The sequence below is a fragment of the Pieris rapae genome, chromosome 4 (genome assembly GCF_905147795.1).
Source record: "Pieris rapae chromosome 4, ilPieRapa1.1, whole genome shotgun sequence".
Taxonomy (NCBI): Eukaryota; Metazoa; Arthropoda; class Insecta; order Lepidoptera; family Pieridae; genus Pieris; species Pieris rapae.
In genome coordinates, this window is record NC_059512.1 from 925010 (window position 1) to 949813 (window position 24804).

Below are 24804 nucleotides of genomic sequence, written 5' to 3' on the forward strand. Positions count from 1 at the left end.
AACTACAGCACATATTCAAAAACGTCAATCTCTGTCGACTCCAAACGTATCGGGTCAGATCCTTAACGTTTTTGAATAAAGGCTTATTCTTATATAGATAGATAGATAGGGCGAACGTGATCATCCGAAGCCCTTCATAAATAGACGGATAGGATAGTATGGATAGAGCGGGTGGGCAGAATGAACCATGAAGAGCCATGACTTGAAAAAATCATTATTTATTAACAACTCGTTCACAAAAGTCTACACTAGAATGCAATATCACCAAACTAAATATAATTACAACTACGGAATCGAATAGAAATACGCACGAGTCGCTTAAAAAATATCTGTGTGTGTAAACGTATGTAAAGACTATGATCTGAGGGCGATCTTCCGTGCTTCACGTGATCATACTCTTTTAATTCGCTCAGGCACCGTTCGGCGCAGTCCGGCCACCGATACATTTCAAACATTCAAAACTTCAACACAGTTAGTTTTTCAAGGAACTTCATCCTTTACTTCTTGTTTCAATACCTTTTCAAACAAACAAAATCAATATTAGCTTTAATGTTAATCTTTATTAGAAGTACATCTAGTGGCGTCTTAGCGCTGCTTACAACTAGGACCCTCATCGCACCCGCACTCAGTGCTGAGCCGAGGACAGGTTCAATAAATGCAATGGCCGGCTTTGGGTGCTAAAAGTTATGGCTGAAGTGACGTCACGTCGCGAACCTAATACCGACCTGCAAAGTCAAAAACCCATGTAATACACGATACTCGACGACACGCGACATTATACTGGACACGGGGCATCGCTATACTTCTATATACTTTAAATATATACATACCAAACGTTTACTACAATACATATATGTATCTATGTGGATAGATATGTTCATTTTAACCAACGTGATGACTGGTAAGGTAAAATTTAGTTTACTAAAATCTCCAGCACTCAAATAATACTTACCTCAAGAGTAAATGCTTAGGGTGATGGAGATCTAAATTATTTTGGGGATTATGAGAAATGGTTAATAATAGTGTCACAGTAACTAATAAAATATTAAGCAAATTCAATATTGAATTTTTTTAGAAAAAAGCACAAAACCTTTCAAAAACATTTGTATATTTAAAAGGAGTCTGCTGAAAGAACATGGTAGTGATATTTGAGGTCGCGGACTCAATTACCTTTTTTTTTAAAGACTGAATACTGAAATATCATTGTTCTTAATTCAGGCAGCAAATTCAAATTCATTTATTCATGTTGGTAATATTATAATGTAGACTTATGAACGTCAAAAAAAGAAATTTTATGTATTTAAATGCATAAAAAATCTAATCTTACATTTACTGCCAGTTCTCAAATCAAGGGCGTAGAACGGAAGAGAAGAACTGGCAATAAACTCTCCGCCACTCTTTTTAATAGCGAGTAGTAAAACCGTTTTTTTAACATTTCAGACTCTTGGAACTCACTAAAAGTTATTTCGTGTAATCTTATAACGCTATTTAAATAGCCGAAAAGGTTAAGAAATCTCCGCTCCGAGAGGAAATATTGTGTTTTATGAGGCACGGAAATATTTGTTATAAGAAAACGCGTAATACTGTATATAATTTAAAAAAAAGACGCGTAAATATTAGTCCCGCATATACACGCCGGTTCTATTTCAGCACAGACTACCAGTTAATTTTTTATACAAATATTGTTTTAAGTTTCACGCTTTCAATCATTTTCTAAGAAGAAAATAATCAGAAGTACTCTCAATACAGATTTTTGATTATAAATAGAATATTTAAAACTGATAATTATTTTGAATAAATCTAATTAATATACATATATTTACAATATGATAACCTTATCAAATAATAGATATTGAAGTATTTAAGCTCGCTTTATAATGTTCATTAGATTTCTACAAATCAGTCAACCATTCGTTACGATGGTTATCATTTTGTAAAATAAAGGGACAATACAAGTCTTTAATTGTTAATTTTAATATTAACTTAGGCCCAAACCCAATAACATGGCATGGGATGGATTGAGATATCTATTTTTAACCATCAGAGAGGGACATGTTAATCCAAATATTGATCAACGAGTTCCAATAACCAATCAACCAATCAATAAAAAATGTAATAGCCATCTGTCGATACATGTATGATAGTTGGAATTGTGTATGTGGATAGACCTTTTATATGAAAATGACAATTCAACTGTGCCAATATGCTATCAAAAGATTTTAACTTAATTAAAATAATTAAAAAGCTATTTGATATGTATTAAACATAGAAATGTATCTCTTAATATTATTTGTACGGTTTTATTTACTTTATTTTGTTTATATTGATTATCAAAAATATGAGGGTAAAGAGTGTACATTCTATCTGTCGTCAAAAATGGATTATCTTAGTAGGTTTTGGTTATTGGGATGCAGATAGGAGATCGAGCGACTGTCACGGACAGATTGTTTTCAATCTGAGATTGTGAATTAATTATAAAATTAATACGTAACAATTTTAATTAATTAAATATTAATTAAAATTGTTACGGCTAATGGCGACGTGTATCTCGCTCGTATATAATATATACATATTAATATTAAGTTTCTCATGTAAATAAAATATTTCTGTTTTTTTGTAATGAGAAATAAAGTTCTTTAAACATTATTTATTGGGTTTGGGCGATAGACGATGTCGACTGCGACAAATGGCGTATCACTTACGTGGCGAGTAGGACCGCTCCCTCTCGTAGCGCCGCGACCTGCGGTAGTGCGGCGACGGAGATCGGTGCCGGTATCCTCTCGCGTAGTAGTCTCGCTCCCTGTAGCCGCCTCCGCCTCCGCCACCGCCGCCACCACCGCCGCGGTAGTAATAGTCGCTGAAATTTGGAAACAATGTGTGAAGACTAATCTACTAATTAATAGTAATATTGCATTTTTATTCTTTTTTGTGACTAGCTGCTGTGGTCTCTGGCAGAATGACCAGCGCTACAGTCTGCTCCTTAGCATAATGCTGAGCCAGGAACAATTACAACCACAGCACACACGCATAACACAACTAAAACATACCTTGTTCTTAAAAAAAATTATCTCTCATTTTTTATTATTATAATTTTTTCTTGTCTAATCAAACACAAGGCATTAGTATGCCAGGAATTGCTCCTTGGCGAATGAACAATATTAAAAATTAATACAAATATGTTCTATTAATATAATTAAATAACCAGTGTTATTATTTAAGTGCAATAAAAAAATTACTATCATAAAAGTATTTAAATAAAGAGAATATATTCCTTTATGAGTATACTCACTCTCGGTCCCGACGTCTTTCATAGCCATTGTCACCTCGGTTCAAACTGCAAAAGAATGTTAATTTAAGAAAGGCGAAAGCAAATATTAAAAAAACCCTTCCTGTCAAAAAATTATCTCAAAAATGTAATAAAAACAGTTTAAATATATAAGAAAAAAACATAATTTTATTTCAAATGACTATATTAGTACACATATACTAATCACACATAACTATTTTCCTGTTGAAACCAATTATTATTAACAGCGGTATTTTGCATGATACACGGAAATAACTAATAATCACTATGAAAATTCAACAATTCCAAGTAAAATTTATCTTTATTTCATGCAAAATCACAAACATTAGAATGTGACATACATATATTATATTCCAAGGTAGACTTGGAATGGAAAATAGTTGAGAGTGCAAAAATATAATTTTGTTTTTGTTCATGCAATAATTAAATAAATCTTTTAATTAGATATTATAATGTAAAAGTAGGCCTTTAGTGAGCTGACCTGACTTTAAGTCGGCTCTCTCTAAATCTACTCAATTACTCTACCAACAGTAAGGAAACTCGTAGAAGAATTGTTTCATACAAGCATTTCTATGTTGGTTATATATTCTTAACGGTTGATTTCTTGAGTAACCCATATTCAATTTAATACTTTTATAATGCATATGCAAACTTCGAAACAAAATTAATCATCAGTTTAAAAAATAACTAATTGCACTATTTTAACACAAATATTCACATCTCTTTTCATCGTGTAAATAAATTTATATTATTTGTTATAGCATATTTTTTACTTACTTTGTAGGCTTGCCCATATATATTCCCGGTGTAGGAGTATGTGCTCTTTGTGTGATTGAAAAATCAACCCTGATCCGTCGACCATCTATTTCCATCCCAGTGCACTCATTCTTTGCCACCTTGGCATCTTCTTGTGACTCAAAATATACAAAACAGAATCCACGGGAACGGCCAGTCTAAAAATATTCAGGATTAAGTGTAAATGTTACATCCAAAGCGTTCTAATTTCCTCTTTATATCTGGATATTGTTACAAGCAAAGCTAGAGATACAGACACAACTTCTGAATAGAAACACATTTGGTTATTTACCTACTAAGCAAATATATATAAACAAAAGGTGATTTGTATGATTATCAACAAACAATAAGAATTTTTGGTGGCCAAGTCCAGTCATACATGATATTTAAGGGGATTTGGTACATGGGATTTGTTTCTATACATGGGATTGTGAATCCCGCTGTCTCTATCTGTATGGTATTTACTAAAAACAGGAGCTTTATCCAAACTGTGTCAAGAAGCTATAAAATCTTTTAATTACCAACAAATAAACCCTGGAAACAACCAAGGTCATAATAAATTAAATCTTATGTATTATACAATAATTTGAATGTTTAAAGATTGCATTGTAAACTTTTAATCAATGACATATTTTGCATATTTTATAGAGCCTATGAATATACAAAATGTGTAAATTTTCAATGAAAACTGCAATATCTTCCATAAACTGTAAAAAAAACTTTTTTTTGCATAAGTTTTAAAAGGATATTTAGTTAATAGCTACTGTACATACCTTCGCATCAATAACTACTTGAACTTTATCAACATTCCCAAATTTGGAGAATATGTGGTGAATTTGTTGTTCGGTGGTGTACAAACTTAGCCCAAAAACACCCAGACAACGGGACGGTGTTGGGTTCTCCTGAAAACATGAAACCCTAAAAATTGTGGTATGGATATAACACAGGCTAGACTGCTGTCTTTAAAAACACATTAGCCTGTGTAGTTTCATAGTTTTGTTTAAGAAATCACCACTAATACGGCTAAAGGCACTTAAAAAAAACATTTACAACGTTTGAATTTCTAGTATTAGCTGCATGTAAAAAAAATTTACTGTTTTCTTCTAAATTAATGAGTTAAAAAAATTGTAGACAAATCTTTAAATACAATTAATCAAAGATATAGAAAATTTTAAGAACTATCAAACCAGTTTTATACATTCCCCAAGACTATGATGAGACTTGAGTCGAGCTTTACTGAGCCGACTACTCAGGAAAATAATATCACTACGAACAACACATTTATAATTTACACGAAAATCAAGGCATCAGAAACATCTGGCTGTTCCCACAACCAGTTCTTCTTAATCTCCGCTATCTGGGATAAAAGAAATTAATGTTAGCACAGAATTCTAAAATACAATTTAAATATACAATGTTACATTTCTACTCAGTAATTTGAACTATTTAACCAACCAGTTAACAATTAATCTAAAAAGTTACATTAGTTTTTATTACATTAGTACTCGTAAATACATATTACAAAAACTATTTAAAATACATTTCTATTCTAAACTTTCAAGGACGTTTTTTCACTGCTCAGCAATGGATTCCATTGTCAAAAAGCTATTAAAAATTTAATAACTTTACTAACAAATGGTTACGGCTCATTCTTCCTATATTGTTACCAAACGATTATTGTGATTGTCATAAATAGATTCGTTTTACTATTTTATATGAAATTTTCATATAATTTTATGTGATTCTCAATATATACTGTTAATAAAATATGCTGTTGCTATGGCAACAATACATATAGGAAGCAAGCATCCATTTTAGTGAGCAAAGAAGAAACGTCCGGAGTCTATTCAAATTACTAACCAGACTCACCCGGTCACCAGTATGCCGGCGCCTGGATGACATAGGGCTGTGTGAATGGGACCGGCCTCGTGAATATGACCGGGAGCGAGAGCGTGAGTAACGGGTTGAGCGGTAGCGCCGTGGTGACACCGAGCGGGAACGCGACCTAGAGTATCCTTCATTAGTATCCATACTCAATACTTCCTTAATAAGTTAGTAGGTTTTAGCCGTTACTGTCTTCAGCATGGTTTTTAAATAAATTTAACCAAAACTTGAGCAGGTTAAATAGAGAAAAGATAAACACAGGACATTGTTGGTTATGTTTATAAATATGTGGATTTGTATGAATATGCATAATTTCTAGTATTGCTAGCTAGCTATAAAATTACTAGCATTTTAGTAATCGTAAAATTTTACAAGCCTTATCGCCAGTACAATGTTAATGTTACTGATAAAGATGTTGTTTAAACATCAAATTTTTTGGCAAACAAAAATTTAAATAACCAATTCTTATGTTTAAGTTGTGTACAGTTCTATAGTATAAACTGACTCAAAGTTTGAAATACTTCTACTCAGTCAAATTAGCTTTTTAGAATTGTTTGATCGTTGCGCAATTTGTTGCCTTGACGGCGAGGTTACATCGATAAAAAATGCTACGGAAATGTTTAACAATTCCAGGCAATAATGACTGCTTCTCTGTCTGAAATTTGATTTAAAATACACGAGGTGACTGCAAAACATCATCAGGACTTACGGGCTCCTGTATTTTCGACTTGATGATTTAGGCGGGGGAGGTGTTCTAGACCGGCTTCTGCTATGGCGAGACATGGCTGGAGGCTTTGGTACAGGCTCGCGAGACCCATTGCGGGTTCTAGAACGGCTCCTCTGAAAATAGCACATTAAATAGCGTAAAATACCACGCGTTTAAAGCCACCGGCAAAATAACAATTGAATTCGGGAAACAGTAACTAATTACGGATGTATCACAAATAACTTATTCTTACCTCTCGATCCGACATCTTGGAGAAAATCAAATCAAATAACAACAAATTAATGAAATACACACAATTATAGCAATAAAAACTAAAAACTTCACAATTATAAGCACTCCAACACGGGTGCCGACAATGCGGTTTTCAAGAAAAACAAAATGGCGAAGATTGGCGCCGCGCGGTTTACAACTTGCGACCACGGGCGGTACGAAGCGGGTGGGGAGAAAAGCTACTGTAGTCACAATCCACAGATGTGAACGATATGTTTTGTCAGCTGTCAAAATTTTGCTTGACAAAATTCAGACACTAACAAATAACGAAAATCGGAAACAGAATACGAGAAAGAAATGCCGTGAAATGACTTTATACGTTGTCTCGCGTAACAAGAGTAGCAAATGCTACAATCCCGCGGATTTAGGGGCCCCGTGCTCCAACGTACCTGGAATAAAAAAAATAGTGAGTGTACTTACACACGTACACGCGTTAAAAGTTATACTTCTTTGGCGTATGGAAAAAAATAACTGAAATGCAGCAGTAATTAACTATAAATATTAAAATTAATAAAAAAGTTTTATTTAAAAAAACATTAGTAAATTAAATTGATTTAAATCACCAAAATAATATTTATTCTATGGACCATAAGGGTGACCCAGTAGGGTGGCCCAGCCCTATTGGGTAACGAACAAGAGGTAGACCGCTCACGAACTTTCTTGCAAAATAACTGAGAAATAATTACAAAAAAAATAGTATAATTTACTTCTCTTACAAAATAATTATGTAATACTATTAAGTTAACTTTGTTCTGCAAGAACTAAATAGGCTTTTTTATTTATTAACGTGGAATGCCTTCCAAGGAACCAGAACAATTTAATGTAACGGAGATCCAACTCTACTTCTTCTGCTTCTTTTTTACATGGACTTTCTATTGGAGTTTGGTACCCAGCGTCATACCTAGTTATCGAAATTTTGGAACGGCACTTTAACATTATTAAAAATAGTGGCAGGTATAATAATATAATTGTAATTTGATGCTTTGTTGAAAAAGTTTATGTATTTAGTCTTATACGCCATTTTTTGGTCCACAGGCCAACAATATTTATGGGTTTTTGTAGTTGTACTACCGCTTCTTTTTGAGTAGCCGCCGTAGACATGATAGCAGTATCATCTGCAAAGGTCGCGATAACGTTATCTTCTTGTTCAGGAATAACGCATGAGCAATAATACATTGTCTGACCGCTGACGACATTTTAGCTTTTTTCAAGTCTGAGTGATCATCTTCTTGTCGTACCCTAAACATGAATCTTTTCTTTTCTTAATACAATTTTCTTTTTTCTTTGGATTGTTTCTTCTTTAGCTAAAGAGGATTAAGTAAGCTATGGAAAAATGGTTGAAATAACCACAACGAATTACGAATAAATTTATAATAACTTAATTAGAAGTATTAATTTAAGCATTAAATCTAAACATACAACTTCAGTTATGACGTTTGTGATGGTTATATAAATGTGCACTTTGGTAGTGAATTCTGACATTGATCTTACATTTACTGTCAAAGTGTTAAAATAAATTTTTGAAATTTCAATATCGTGCTTTCGTGTTAGGTGCTACGAGTGTTACTACAAGATTTCTGTATAAATGTGTACAATTTATATTTTTTAGTAAAATTGACTTAATTAGTGAGTTGAAAATGAGTGAAAACAACATACAAAATGGTCTACCAGACGACCAGCCTCAAGAAAAAACAGCGAAACAATTGGAAAAGGAAGCAAAAAAAGCTGCAAAATTAGAAAAGTTGAAAGCAAAATTGGATAAAAAGAGTGTTGCACCTTCTGTGCCAAAAGATAAGCCAGAGGTTAATTCATTATATTTGTTACATATCGTATTATTAAAAGAAATCGTATTGATAGTTTTAGGTTAACATTGTTTATGATATAGTGAAAGTAATTATCGACGTGTATTATTTCGATATTGCATCATTTATAAAATAAATTAACATAATGTGATTTAGTCTGCTGCCAGTTTTTCTCATAACATTAAAAAACAATTTAACAGTTATGTTAATTTATTTTGACAGAAAAAAGCAAAGGAGACAAAAGAAAGTGCAGTATACACTGCAAATACTGCAGCTGGAGAAAGAAAAGACATAACTGGACCTATGCCAGATGCCTACAGTCCAAAATATGTTGAAACTGCTTGGTATGCTTGGTGGGACAAGCAAGGATTTTTCAAGCCAGAATATGGGGTATTAAAAGTATTAGTAGTAGTATAATGTCAGTCTTATACTTTGCAATGGAACTGTATCTGTGCTTGATTCTGCTTTTAAAATAATAATTTAATAGCTTCATGTCATATTGTTAGTTGTTGACAAAGCCTCTTAACATTGCTATTTTATAATTCATTTAACTGATTTTAAAAAATTAGCATTCACTCAGAGATGACAGAATTAAAAAAATGTATCTTTATTAATATTTTGTTTTTGATGTTTAGAAAAAGTCTGTGTTGGACTCTAACCCAAAAGGTCAGTTTGTGATGGTGATACCTCCACCTAATGTAACTGGCTCATTACATCTTGGCCATGCTTTAACTAATGCTGTTGAAGATGCCATTACAAGGTGGCACAGGTATGAAAACTTTTTTTTTTTTAACAATGATAAATAGGATATGTATTGTGTTTGGGAAATCCAAATTCTCAACTAGTTTCCTATTTATCATTTTTGATTATTACAATGCACTTTCTTTGTTCTTATGAAAACTAACAAACCAACTGCAAGACCAACAAAGATTCTTCAGAAATCAAACCCAGCATAATTAAACAAGTTGCATAAGTTCATGAAAACAAATTAATAGTAGAAAATGGTTTATGTACACGATTATTAACTGTTGCTCAATCACATTCAATAGTTTCTAAAATTTGTTATATGGACAGACAGCGTACATTGTACTATGTTATATAAGCAATTTAAATTAATAATTATAAATGTTCAAAAATATTTCAGGATGAATGGTCGCATGACTCTATGGAACCCAGGGTGTGATCATGCTGGTATTGCAACCCAAGTGGTTGTGGAGAAGAAACTGTGGCGAGAAGAGAAAAAGACAAGACATGAGTTAGGGAGAGAAGAGTTTATCAAACGTGTTTGGAATTGGAAGGAAGAGTGAGTTCTTACTCATTTAAGTTTAGAGATATTTTAAACTGAAATTATAAGAAACACATTAGAAAATCATAATATTTTAGTTAAAAATCTGTCTGATGTTACTCATGATCTGTAGCATGCATGGTGACAGATTGATTCAAAAATCACTAACAACATCAATTACATTTCACACTTTAATGAATTAGATATGTATGAATAGACAGAACATACAAAAATATTAAAATTTTGAATTGATTACCACCTCCTTTACTTTACGTCAGTTAAAAAATTATTTTAGTATTTACAATAGTATTACAGAAGTTTCCATGGCAGACAAATAAAATGTTTGTTTAATAAATATAATAAAAAAATTAACTTAGTTTTATTGATGTAATTTATTTTAATTTCAGAAAAGGTGGCCGTATTTATGAACAACTTAGGTCTCTAGGGTCATCACTAGACTGGTCACGAGAACGGTTCACAATGGATTCCACTATGTGTAGAGCCGTGAATGAAGCGTTCATAAGATTACATGATGCCGGGGACATCTACAGAGCGAATAGATTAGTCAACTGGTCGTGCACACTAAAAAGTGCAATCTCTGATATCGAAGTGGATAAGGTGGAGTTGACTGGACGAACACTGCTGGCCATACCAGGGTATGAAAGTAAGGTAAGAAGAAAGTACAAATATGCATGGATCAGTTTGAGTACTCTAGCCTAGTAGCTGAAGAATGTACCCGTCAACTCTAAGAGGGAATATTTGGTGAGACACCAATGTTCTCCTGTTTTGTACCATGCCCCATGTAATGCCTTGCTGAAATTATTATTACCAAAATCAACTGTCATATTTTTTTAGACCCAAAAATTGATGGCATGTTGACTGATTTTTATAGCATAGGGGGTAAGCCAACCTAAGTTTACGACTTACAGGAGACCGTGTGTTTAAAAAATTAAAGTCATTATGTATTCAGCTTAGGATACCATTTTAATCTGAGATTAGAAGAGAGTTGTTCATTCTAATCGTATTTGACTTACGGAAGTTGGTTAGAAGTGTAATCTAAGCTTCCGTTCGTAGGTTCAAATACCGGCTGTTTCGTGTAGTAAAAATAAAAATAATAAATCAGTAATCAATCTACAACCTCTTTAGGTCTTGGCCTCAGATTTCTTAATCTGTTTCATGATCCCTTTTCCATCTAATAGGCGAGTAGGTGATCATCCTCCAGTGCCTAACACATGTCGACTTTTTGGGTCTAAGACATGTCGGTTTCCTCACGATGGATTCCTTCACCGTTCGAGCAAATGTTAAATGCGCAGTGCGCACATAGAAAGAAAGTCCATTGGTGCACAGCCGGGGTTCGAACCTACGACCTCAGGTATGAGAGTCGCACGCTCAAGCCACTAGGCCAACACAGCTAGTGTAACACTGCTGTTTCGTGTACTGTAATAAATACATTTTTGTATGAAATTGTTGAGCAGCGCTCCGTGAGCGTTTTCGGAAGTAAAGTTATGGTTACATGAGAATCAATACAATTGATTAAATACTTAATTAAATTAATACTTTAATAAATAAAATAAAAAAATAAATAAATAAAAAAATATACAATTTGTCTTATGCCTTAGGTAGAGTTTGGCGTCATCGTATACTTTGCGTATAAGATGGAGGATTCTGATGAAGAGGTGGTGGTGGCCACCACTCGTGTGGAAACAATGCTCGGAGATGTCGCTGTGGCTGTGAATCCTAATGATGATAGGTAATTGTTTTTTAATTTAAAAACTAACATTTCAGTGATAAAAACGATTATATTCACAATTTTATTATTTATACACAAGTATACAAATCAAGCAATGTTCTTGTATAAGACAAATAAGGAATGTGATTTAAAAAAAACTACTTTTACTAAATAATCGATATTTACTCTTTAAAATGATTCAAATTGTAAAAAAATCTGTGAAGAAAAAAAATTAAAGATTTTTACTTTGCTTCACTGTATTTTTAAATGCGACTTCTGTGTAAATCACAATACCGCCACTGTCGCGTTCTAAGTCTTAACACGTAATATTTTTGTACATTGGCGCCATTTTGCGACTGACAATTGACATTCCTTTTTACTCTATGTCAACAAGCATTTTTTTATCATTAAATCCTTTTTGAAGCCGTCTTTAATATTCCAGATATAAAAAGTTTATAGGAAAACGCTTGGTCCATCCCATAGTGAATAGAAAATTACCTGTGATAGCTGATGATTATGTTGACATGAACTTTGGAACTGGTAAGTATCTATTTCAGATAATATCTAACTGTTTAGCATTTATTTTTACACTTCTTTACCATAATATACAAAATCATACATATTAAAAAAACAAAAAAAGCAGGTGACATAAGTTATTAAGTAGTCTCTTAGTAGCAGAGATGACTTCTTGACTTCTATTTCTCTTCTACATATCGCCGTAGGCTTTCTGCGAAAAGAACATGACTATATATTACTTTAAGGTGCTGTTAAAATTACTCCGGCCCATGATCAGAATGACTACGAAATTGGAAAACGTCACAATTTGCCTTTCATTAACATATTTGATGACGAGGGCAGGATGTTGGACAACTGTGGACCGTTCGCTGTAAGTACTTGCATAATCATTTATTTTCATGTAATGAATATAATTTTTTTTAATGGCTTTAATCTGTGCCAAGAATATACGTTTGCACAGATTCCCGTTATCAAAGACGTAACGTTTAATGTTGTCTATGACAGTATCGACATTGAATTCACAGATAATATTGCGTGTGTGATGTATGCTATGTTTTTTAATATATTTTATTTTTACTCGAAATTATCGTTTTTGCATAATCTGTAAGGATAATATTTGTATTTCTGCAATAAATATAGTAAGAACGGAAGTATTAATAAAAGTATCAAATAGTGTTTTATCTATGATTTTTTTTTAAGATTTTTTTATTTTTTCGTGGTCTGTTAAGCCGTACCGAAGTATAAACAACAGAAACATACAAATTGGGTATGGTTTGCTGTTATGTTTTATTATTGACATGTTTCAACTCAGATAGAATAATTAAGAATCTGTAGTCCTCTTTTCATGAAACCAAAAATCATGTCTTTTATTATTCATAATTTATTTTAATATTCATAATTTATCAATAACGTATATACCTTTGATAAGTGTTTATTACACTGTATAATGTATCTTCTCACACTAGTTATATTTATAAACATACTATAGTTTTGATATCACAATGTATTGTCTGCTTTGTCTTGATCGATCACAACAAAACATAGACACAAAAAATTCTCGATATATCATCGTCATATTCATATTAAGAAAAAGAAGTCTTAAAAAAGAGCGTACACTTTTTACAAAGCCGGCAACGCTCTCGCGAGCCTTTTAACATTGAATGTTCACCAGACGAGCCCTGTTCTACTAATAATTTTGTGACGTTCTAAAGTTTAATATAATATTACCATTGCCGCAAAACTTTGTCTTAATGGTATTATAATCTTATATGTGGTCCATTTATATGTTTGCAACGAATGAACTGCAAAACAGCAGGACTGAATACCGAAATTCAATTAGATTGATTTGAATCTACTAGATTGATTTTATTGTTTTGCTACTCAAATCATTAAATTCAGGGGCGCCATTAGAATCCAAAATTATCTCAGGGTAACATAGCGAATTACTTGTAAATATGATTTATAAATAGTTTTTTTGTTTGTAGGGTAAAAAACGCTTTGACGTCCGACGGGAAATCATTAAGACTTTGGAAGAAAAGAAATTGTACAGAGAAACAAGTGATAATGCGATGGTTGTGCCACTTTGCAGCCGTTCCAAAGATGTAGTTGAACCGATGCTCAAACCCCAGTGGTGAGTTTTATTTATGTCGCAGCCAACTAGCTTAATTGGACGTTCAATTAACAGCCTAGTCGTTTAACTAGCGGCCTCTTGGGTAGTGAATATAATGCAAGAATTTAGGTTTAGTTCTCTTTAGGCGTTTTATACCTGCCGTGTCAAGAATGGATTGCCTCAGCATTCATATCGCTATGTAGCCTGTTTAAGTGAGGCAAGGCTAAGGAAACAGATAAAGGAATCTGAGGCCCAGACCTGAAAATGTTGTAGGGCCATGTTTTTTTTATCTGGTCCATGTATATAGGCTTAGATAAGGCTTCAGCATACTGACAAAGAAAAACTGAATAAAAAAAAAACAATGTATTTATATTTACATTATTACACTCTGATTTCTAATTATGTTGAATTCTGACAATAATATATTATTATAATTTAATATAATATTATGGTATATTAAATTATAATTTTTGACATGTCTGAGATTACAAACATTTTTGGGCAGGCACATTTTTCAATTTCATTACTAGTGTGGACATCTGAGTCTACATACATTTTATTTGTTAGTGAATATTTTTATAAAGTGCGGTGATCCATATTAAAAGTGGTTTTACGGCGAGTGATAATTACGTCCCTATTCATTACAAACAGAAAAAAACGCTTAAGTATAGATAGCCTTTTATTAAACGATTCAATAAACCTGATGTTAGTAGGCAGTGATGCCAGCTTAAGAATAAAATAAAGTAATTAAACTTAATTCGATATATTGCTGTGATATTGAAATATTTGTTATTTTTGTATTAGGTAACTTGAGTAAGTAAATATACGTAGAATTATATTTATTTTATTTTTGTGGGTAAAACATAATAAATACGTAGAGCATTTTATTTTTTTTTGCCCTCAAATGAGCCAAATTATTTCCTTTTTCGGTGGAGAACTTTTTTAGTAGCAACACATAGGAAATGTCAGAATTCTACGGAATGAAAAATCAGTGTTTTTCCTAATACCTTAATCTTTCTATCTCGAGAGAATCTTCGAAAAATCGTCCTCCGATCGAAATATATAATAATACTAAAACTAAAATATTTTGCCGTATAGACAGTTAAAATAATAAATTAATAGGTACATACGTTGTAATAATATGGCGGCTGAAGCAATTAAAGCAGTGAAAACCGGTGAACTTAAGATTATTCCCGATGCTCACGAGAAGACCTGGTACCACTGGATGGAGAATATCAGGGACTGGTGCATATCAAGGCAACTCTGGTGGGGACATCAGATACCCGCGTATAAAGTCACATTGCCAGAAATGGATTCTATTGAGGTAAATAATAGTTTTAAAAACTGTTTGGTTGACGTATTAATGTGTCAAAATGTACAAAAATGAACCATATTACTTAAGGCCCTATCCCAACAAGAATTGCTGTGTCAGTCTCGGGAGACTGCGGTGCGCAATGGAGAACTGGAGCCCTGAGGCGCGCCGTCCCGTAATAACAATTAGTTATGTAAAATATTAAATTAATGTAATTTTGTATCTCTATGTATATATAGGGTAAATTTCAATATCATGTTCTATATAAATTTCCGTAATAAAATGAATTCAAAGTGTCAAAAATTGGCTATGTTTGGATAATTTTTTCTACCGAGCCAAGTTATTTAAATCGCGTATCCATCTTTCTAAAAGGATACATAAACTAATTGACTCCACCATATATTTCTATTATTTTAGAAACGATGACAAAAAATTGGAAAGAAACAATGTGCTTTTTTGGAGTTTGGCGACCGCATAGGTCCTTAAGTAATAGGGTCTATATTATATTTAGGACGCGTTAAATGCAAAGTACCATCATTATCACCTGGACGTCCGTAGTTCCACAACTGAGCTGAGTGATTCCTTCAAGAAAAGAGTTACAATTCTTAAAAGCCCGTCAACTCACTTGCAAGCCTTGTTGCAATGTAAGTATGGGCAGCGGTAACACTTTGCATCAGGTGAATCTAAGGTCCGTTTGGCTCCGGTTACATAAAATAAATACATTATGTCTTATACTAGTCACAAATTGTTGATGTTGTCGTCGTTGTTGTTGTTTCTTTGTATTCTTTTTTGTGTTGTGTCATTGTTGATAGCCGGGGCAAACAAATTAATTATATTCTATGGCCATTGGCCATAATTAAAAGCTGGTTCAAAAATACTTCAGATATAGTGAAAACGATGGATGGATCAAAGTGAATGGTACGACCTTTTCAAGGACGAAGTTGGGTCTGAATTTGCGTACGTTTCAGAAAGAAATACATGCAAAAACCTAGAGAAGTTGAGGGAAATTGTAAAGATCATGAAGAGAAGGATACGGTACGAAAGGAAATGGTGATTCAGACGTATCCTACAGACAAAGAGAAATACGAAATCATAGTCAAACAAGCTAAGGTTTTATGGGTGTTTTAAGGTGTTATTGAGTCTTTGAATTGTGGGATCAGAGAGGGCGGGTTACATTCTCGTTATTTCAGTTTGTTTGGACGCTACCTGAACGGTAGAGTTGGCAATATTGATCGGTGAAAATACTAGTCCAGTAATTCACGCGTGTCTTGACATTGTGAAAAAACTGTAAAAGGAAGTCTATATAAGACTACATATATCCTATGGGGAACCAATAGTAAATAGGTAACCTATGGTATTCTGATTATCGCATGATGACGAACTTACGGAATGCTGGGCGTTGTCGATGCAGATAAAAAAATTTTTTCCCAAGGAATAATTGAAGTTAGACTTTGTTCAATACTTAATTCAAACTGAACAATCGCAACCAATTTTTCCCTTAAATTTTTCCGCGCATTTGTAATGTGTCGGCAATTTTATATAAACAGAACTTTGTTTTAAATTAATGGCTTGCTGCCAGTTTTCAAATTAAGGTCCTTGAACGGACGAGAAGAATTGGCGATAAAGACCATCTTACTCAAGATTTTATTTTACAAAATGTTGTTCACATGTTAAAGAACTTAATTATGTTATATGCCATGTACGCAAGTGAAATTCGCCATTTTAAAACAATAAACGCTTAAAGGGTACCGAAGAGCGAGTGTACGTAAAACCGCACCGGCGACGCACTCGCTCGGGCCGGAAGAAAGCGCCGAAACGTACGCGATTCGTACGAACACAGATAAATGTATGTACGCATGTCGTTTTTTGCTTGCAAATGCTACACTTTTATTATCCATTTACTTTAGAGAATATTAATAGAGCATTCGTTTGTAACAGTTTTCTTTGATATTTTATCAGGATTTTTGACGTGATATTAATCTTTTTTTTACTTTTGTTTTTAGTTGCATTTTCGCTTTCGTTTTGTTTCGCTCTTCACTTTTGTAGAACGTGTTTTGCTACAGATATTTTATCTCCAGTTAATTTTTTTATAGAATTTATCTCTTGATTTAATCAGTAGGCCCGCTAAATACTTTGATATATCCCCATTGATATTCCAGAAGTACTGATGTGAGTATGTTCTGACCATATTATTAAGTCGTGTGATTTTGCAATTATTAGATTGCATCTGATCACTGATCAATGATCACAATCACACGCAAACAATATAATTATTGTTTGCGTCTGTTTTGCGGCAGTTTGACATAACATCCTAATATTATCTAAGACCTATCCTAAATTTATTGACTTCTCGACTTAACCGTAACCTATTATATTTTTTTAAGCTTCTGAACATTACTGAAGACCCAAATAGAACGCACAAAAGCCACGTAAAAGACATTTAAAACTAAAAATCTTTTTTTCTTTACATGGGGTCGTTCAACTATTATGTTAGCAGATTTACTGCAAAAGTAGCTCTCAAAAACAATAGTACATAAACGTATTAATATTTTGTTGGAATTCTCGAAAATGCATTTCGTTTTTATGCGTAGACAATGTGTGGGTAATATGTGTAAAAAATGAAATAGCTAATTATTGTTGACGTAATCACCATACAAGAAAATCAGTTTTCCCCACTCCTTAGGGAATAATTGCACGGCTCCTATGCATTAACTTACTAGATAAGATAAGATAAAGGGGGTAAGAAAAGTTTGTTATATCAAAATTTTTAAACAGTATATTTTCTAATGAGGGATTACTCTCCCAGAAAGAAGAATTATGGGTATCGGCTCATTCAGAAGATGATGCTCGAAAAAAAGCAGCGACCAAGTTCAATGTGGCCTCTGAAGATGTCACATTGAAACGAGATGAGGATGTCTTGGACACTTGGTTCTCATCAGGGCTGTTCCCGTTCGCGATATTCGGCTGGCCGGATGAAACGGAGGACTTGAAGGTAAGCACATTAAAACTATTATTTAATTTATTTATTTATCTAAATAAATTGAAGAATTTGTTGAATGGGCGTGTTACGTATTTTTTTTTATTATTCTAAATAATTGGTAGTATATATTATATTCAAAGTCCATTTAAGGAAATGGAAAAAAATTAAGGAATTAAATATTATGACACTATAATATAGTCTTGAAGCATTGTTGTATGTCCAAAAAATATTAACGATTTTAAAACAAATGGTAAATTTCACCAGTGTCATACTCGAAACAGAACTTATCAAATCAAATCAAATCAAAATTTATTTATTCAGTTTAGATGCGACTTAAGGCATGCTTATTAATGTCAAAAACGTTTACAAAATTCGCGAAAGAGTAAAACTACGCCATCCGTTCGCAAGACTACCAGGAGGTCTTGTTCTGAGAAGAACGGGCAAGAAACTCAGCAAGTTTTATCTAAGCGTATGACCAACCAGGCTCCAGAAGATAAAGCACTCCTTGTATGGAAATAGTATTCATTTTTACAACAAACTCCCAAGCGAAATTAGAGAATTACCACTGAGTAAATTCAAACCCGTTAAACGTAAATTAATCAATAAAGCTTTTTATAAATTTGACGATTATTTAAATGATCCTAATCCTTGGGATTGATTTGCTCCAGTTCAAACAATTTGTATGGCTCTAAACTTGGCGATTTAATAAAGTGGCGAGAGTTTCTGGCCCTCTCTACGCCCTTGCGAACTGGTAGTAAATATTAATATATTCTAAATGTATGACTTAAGTTATTTTGAGAATGAGTCTATTTTTGCTGTCTAATATTAGACTGTATAATGTTATTTGTGTTTGTCCAAAGGCTTTCTATCCTACAACATTATTGGAGACTGGGCATGATATTCTTTTCTTCTGGGTGGCCCGTATGGTCTTCTTCGGCCAACGTTTAATGGGGAAACTACCATTCAAGTGAGTCAATATACAATATATCATATACAACATATAAAATCTAGGGAACATTTTTGATAACTTTCATCTTATATTCGGATTGTTACGTTGTATATGTTTTAAGCTATTTATTTTCATATCGACGCAAATTAGAAGCGATTAATATTGGATAGTTATCAATATTTTGATATGGACACATTGACAATTTACAAGCTTTAAGATGTCATTGATGAGCAGTTGACTTAGTGGCTTCAGCGTGCGCCCTGAGGTCGTAGGTTCAATCCCCGGCTGTGCACCAATGGACATTATTTACGTTCGATCGCACTGTGAAGGAAAACGACGTAGGGAAATCGGCTTGTCTGGGACCCAAAAAGCGAACGTGCGTGTGCTCCTATTAGATTGACAAATTATCAGACAAATGATCATCGCACAAATACAGAGATCTGAGGCCTAGACCTAAAAACCTAGCGCCACTAATTTCTTTAAGATGTCTATGATATTGCGTGGTGTTGTCATTCTAATAAAACAAATGACATCTCTAACAAATATTTTAGAGTAAATATGATAAATTTAATATTAATTAATTAAAAGTAATATATTGTTTCAGAGAAGTATACCTTCACCCAATGGTCCGAGACGCCCATGGTCGCAAGATGTCAAAATCTCTGGGCAACGTCATTGACCCAGTGGACGTTGTAACGGGAATCACATTGGAGGAGTTGCACGCTCAACTTGCGGAATCGAACCTGGATCCACGCGAGATTGAGAAGGCGAAGCAGGGTCAGAAGCAGGATTACCCGAATGGCATACCTGAGTGCGGAACTGATGCTCTTAGGTTAGTCTTTGACCCTCTACAATTGAAATTCATATAACATTTTAACTAGCTGAATTGTGTATTTTCTGGTTTAATAGAAACGCATTGTATGGAGACCAAGGCAAAAATTACTTAAAATTGTTATGTAGAAAAGAACTCGTAAATAACCAAACATTTTTTTTAAATATCCTGTTAAAAATGTTGGTTTTACGTTGTCAGTCACGTGACACAAAACAGACACAGATTAGTCAAATTCACGATGACAGCATGACTGAAAAAAGCTCGCTAAAAGTTGTCTTTTGTTTCGGACTGTCATAGTGCGCCGCCATCTTGTGGAGAGTAGCGTTTTTTTATATTTAAAAATATATAATTGTATAGTTCCCAGAGTCCCTAATGAGTAATATAAATGGTTTAAAAATCCTTTCAAATTGTTTATGACATAAATTTAGCTTATTTCAAAATAATCAATGGTTTAAAAGCAATCATATCCACTGACAACATAGAATCACCCAAAACATTTGTAGCCAATTTAATAAAACGCGTTATTTTTTATACATTTTATTCATTATGCTTGTGTCGTATATGTTTTTGTAATAAAATAAAGATATATTAATTATGTTTATGAATAATTTACTTCGTATTTATGTTATTTGTACATTTTTAGATTTGCTCTATGTGCGATGACACAAGGCCGTGATTTGAACTTGGACATTCTTCGAGTGCAAGGATATAGATTCTTCTGCAATAAGTTATGGAACGCAACTAAATTCGCACTCATGTACTTCCCTAAAGATACGGTTTATAAGGTAATTATAGACCCATTTTATAGTTAGTTTTCACCACAAAAGAAAATACAATTTATCAGGATTTTAGTTTCATACCCTCCGGTCCCCATTCATGACAAATTGGATGTGACCAAATTTATTTCGCTAGTCCCCAAACAAACCTGGTATAAGACATTAAGTGTGAATGGGTGTGTGAGAGTGTATTTAAGAGTTATTATAATTGTGTGCTGTGTTTGTGTTAGTTTTTGGCACCTCAGTCATGCCATGATAAGTACATATTAAACCTTAGATTAGATGTTGAAATCCAATTCAAGGCGTACTTTTCGCGTGCGCTTAATATAACATAATTATATACATAGCTTAATAAAAGCCTAGCTTAATTTTTAAGTGCGGTTGTACTTTCTCGGTGTAGGCAGACATAGAAAAATTTATTTTTTCAAAAGCCAAGACTTAGTGCTAAATGTCAGGCGCGTTTGGCAAATTCAATACGTTTATAACATTACACACTAATACTGTATTAGTTCTTTTTTAATTATTTCATCTATTTTTTCTATTATTTCTTTTGACGCCACTCACAATTGATTAACACACAATTTTCAGTTACACATAGATACACATCAAGTCAAGTCAAAAATCATTTTTTCATATAGTTACCTATACAACATAATGTACACTTAGAAAGAGAAATATACAAGAAATGCTTCTAGTTTTACATTTACTGCCACTTCTCAAGTCAAGGGCGTAGAACGGAAGAGAAGAACTTACAGTAAACTCTCCGCCACTCTTTTTAATCGCGATATTTTTTTTCTTGCTTTACACAAGATTTGTAAGAAGCTGCAACCATTACACCATGTTCCACATGACACACGCATTCTGCATATATCATTGTTTAATTGGTGTTTCTATTTTAAAATATATTTTGTAATTTAAATTAAATTGTCGTCCAGGTACATGAATCGGGTTCGCTACCGTCGACTCTGTCAATGGTAGACAAGTGGATGATGTCACGATTGTCCAACGCAGTGAATAAAACGAACGAAGGGTTCCAGAACTACGATTTCCCAGCAGCCACCACCGCCTGCTATAACCTGTGGCTCTATGATCTCTGTGATGTGTACTTGGTAAGTTATGGAATAGGCGTGTATGTGTGTGTGGGGACTCCGTTTCCGCAATTAGACTCTAAATAGGGCCGTTGTGCGTGAAGTCCTGGCTAGCTAAGCCAGCCTAACTCCTTCCAGAAGCACAGAAGCTTCCTGGGCACTTTGCAGGCTTCTCGGAGCGACCTCACTGTTCCCAGAATTTCTGTATGTTGTTTAGCCACAGCCTCGCATTCCAGGACTACGTGGGTGACTGTTTCCTCTGCGCTAAAACAGCCTCTAGAGGAATAGGCTGCCCGACTCCATACGATTGGCTACCTCCCTATCATCTTCTAAAACTCTTCTGCATACACATTTCTTAACTATATCTTATCTTTTGTAATTCTTGTATTTCTTGTTCTTTTGTATTGCATCGCAATGCATGAATCAGTGAGATTCGATTTTTAGTGATTGGTTAATTTATTTTGTATTGTTTTAGATTGTTTATAATTTTTTTATAAGATTTGGTTAAGCAATTCCTGCATTTATATATCGTTCTTAATAAATTATTTACATAATTATTCATCTGTGGACGATTTCTATTTATTTAGTTCACAATTCTCTTCCTACTGTTTCAAATATAAGAGCAGTGTTGGCTTCGTGCGACTCTCATGAGGTCGTAGGTTCAACCCCGGCTGTACCAATAGACTTTCTATGAAACATTCGCTCGAACGGTGAAGGAAAACATCGGGGGGAAACCGGATTGACTTAGACCCAAAAACTTGACCTTATGTGTCAGTCACAAAAGATTTCCTACTTGCCTATTAGACTGACAAATTACCAAGAAGCGTGTAGCGCCATAGATAATTTTTTTTATTTCGTGTGGGTAAATTATTTTTTAACTTTGGTGTTATTTTTTAGGAATATTTAAAACCCGTATTTGCTCAAGGCTCGGAATCCGAGAAAGAAGCGGCGAGACGTACTTTGTACACTGTGTTGGAGTATGGTCTGAAGCTTCTGAGTCCGTTTATGCCTTTCGTGACTGAGGAGCTATACCAGCGACTTCCAAGAGCTGATGCTTCTTGTCCGTCCATTTGTGTGGCTGCTTATCCTGTTGTAAGTATTCGTCGAAAAATATATATTGGAAACTTTTAGATGCCGTAAGATTGGTGTAATCAAAGTGTGCAAACGGGATAGGTAAAAAACCCGCATATACAAGTATCCTTAAATGTTACTATGTTAATGTAATTTTGAAATAAAGTGCTTTTGAACGGAAACCAACTTTTCTATAATATTCAAAGACATGACCAATAATCTATTTTCAAAAAAAAAAAATACATATATAAAAATTTCAGGCTTCAGACACGCCGTGGCAATGCAAAAACCTAGAAACTGATGTAGAAAATGTGATGAAAATTATTCACGCTATTAGATCGACTCGCTCCGAATACAACATCCCTAACAAGACGAAAACAGATGTTTATTTGATTCTCAGTGAGGAATTGAAGATTCTTAAAGATGTGTTCGAGAAGATGCAATGCCTTGCCAACAGTAGGTTTGTGGATGAAGCGCCTCCAACGGGATGTTCTATCTTGCCAATATCGGATAAGATTGAGGTGCATCTGTATTTGAAGGTAATTTTTCTTTGACAATTTTATATAAGAATATTTTTTGCTTTTGTTAGAAATACAAAAATGCAACGATAAAATTACCATTTTTAAATTAATTAATTGTAACGTTTACAAAATAATATAAAAAGTTAGGCATAGGGGCATCCAAGTATAAGCCAAACGTAGATGCGGGCGTGCGCATTTGCGTACACGCACTCATACGCGCGGAACAGGCAAGACTAGTTTTTATGGTTACATGCGAAAGTTTAACTAAAAATTGATTTGAAATGAGAATTTTAAGAAAATAAATGTTATATTGAATTAATAAATAGACCCTAAGGCTTGCCGAAGACAGGATAGAATGGTGTAGCAACACCAACACGACCTCTAGTAACAAAGAACGCGTCTAAAAATATTGTCTTCAATGCCTGACACAATTAGAATTTGAGTTTCACAATGTTGATTTCTAATGTCCGAGGGAACTGTCGCATCTCATAATTTTTGTTTTTTTTTAATCATCAGCTCGTAATTAATTTGATAGAAAATAATAGAGATCAGATAATTGAGGTTTAACATAAATATCTATTTACTAGACTAGTTTATGTATAGGACATTAGAAAAAACCATATTAGAAATTGGTGTTTCCACAAGATTTACAATTTTAAAATTATTCTTCCTAGGGTCTGGTCGACGCAGAAAAAGAGATAGTCAAACTTGAAAAGAAGAAAGACGCTCTGGAACAATCATTGAAAAAACTCAAGCAATCCATGGCTGTGGATGATTACGAGACGAAAGTACCATTAGATGTTCAAAAGGCAAACTCAGAAAAATTAACCACTACCGAAGGAGAAATGTTGAGACTTGAAACTGCTATACAAACACTTAAAGTGTTTTAAATAAATTGAACTGTTTTCTAATGAAATGTTTTCTAATGTAAGCAATGTGTTGTAAAGTTATTTATTTTCTTTTATAAATAAATGTATTTTATTGCAAAATGAGGGTAATATTTATTGCGTCTTAAAACTGAAATCCTAATGGTTGTCTATGATTTTGTTTCGCCGAAAATAAATCCAACTGTTTTAAGGCTAATCGTCTCGGCAGTAAAAATTTTTGAATAAAAATTGTATTCAACGAACATCCTTTTCCTTTAAAGCGAAACATTCTTTTATTTCGTTGTCGATTACGGTCTTACGAAATTCATAATGTACTACAAGCCGTAAAGTACAGAATGTAAACTGTACTTAAAATATGTTTATCTATATATCTTCTATTGAATGATTCGTGGACTAGTAAATTATTGACTAAGCACGATTCTGCCGCTTCCTTTGACGTTGACAGGAAATATATACGATTAAAT

General features: G+C 33.5%; 2 protein-coding genes across 5 annotated transcripts; one reads left to right on the plus strand and one right to left on the minus strand.

Moving 5' to 3' along the window:
- Positions 1 to 202: 202 nt before the first annotated feature.
- Positions 203 to 7163, minus strand: LOC110997147 (transformer-2 protein homolog alpha). 3 transcript variants are annotated; one of them, XM_022265163.2, is made up of 8 exons: positions 6946 to 7163; positions 6696 to 6826; positions 5963 to 6107; positions 4876 to 5004; positions 4085 to 4260; positions 3290 to 3334; positions 2703 to 2857; positions 203 to 516 (listed from the first exon to the last, which is right to left on the minus strand). In XM_022265163.2, exons 1-8 carry the CDS (start codon positions 6958 to 6960, stop codon positions 491 to 493), a joined length of 822 nt encoding a protein of 273 aa, XP_022120855.1. In that variant the 5' UTR covers positions 6961 to 7163; the 3' UTR covers positions 203 to 490. The 3 variants fall into 3 exon arrangements, with proteins under 3 accessions (XP_022120855.1, XP_022120856.1, XP_022120857.1); XM_022265164.2 differs by having other exon boundaries at positions 4876 to 5001; positions 6946 to 7162; XM_022265165.2 differs by having other exon boundaries at positions 203 to 725; positions 6946 to 7162.
- A 1339-nt stretch (positions 7164 to 8502) lies between these two features.
- On the plus strand, positions 8503 to 24442 carry LOC110997137 (valine--tRNA ligase). 2 transcript variants are annotated; one of them, XM_022265138.2, is made up of 19 exons: positions 8503 to 8785; positions 9008 to 9175; positions 9421 to 9554; positions 9930 to 10088; positions 10478 to 10739; positions 11690 to 11820; positions 12242 to 12339; positions 12561 to 12685; positions 13800 to 13945; positions 15047 to 15248; positions 16981 to 17082; positions 18043 to 18228; positions 19077 to 19183; positions 19770 to 19997; positions 20641 to 20782; positions 21709 to 21882; positions 22759 to 22953; positions 23193 to 23471; positions 24128 to 24442. In XM_022265138.2, exons 1-19 carry the CDS (start codon positions 8621 to 8623, stop codon positions 24341 to 24343), a joined length of 3219 nt encoding a protein of 1072 aa, XP_022120830.2. In that variant the 5' UTR covers positions 8503 to 8620; the 3' UTR covers positions 24344 to 24442. The 2 variants fall into 2 exon arrangements, with proteins under 2 accessions (XP_022120830.2, XP_022120831.2); XM_022265139.2 differs by lacking the exon at positions 16981 to 17082 and having other exon boundaries at positions 8504 to 8785.
- Positions 24443 to 24804: the final 362 nt, after the last annotated feature.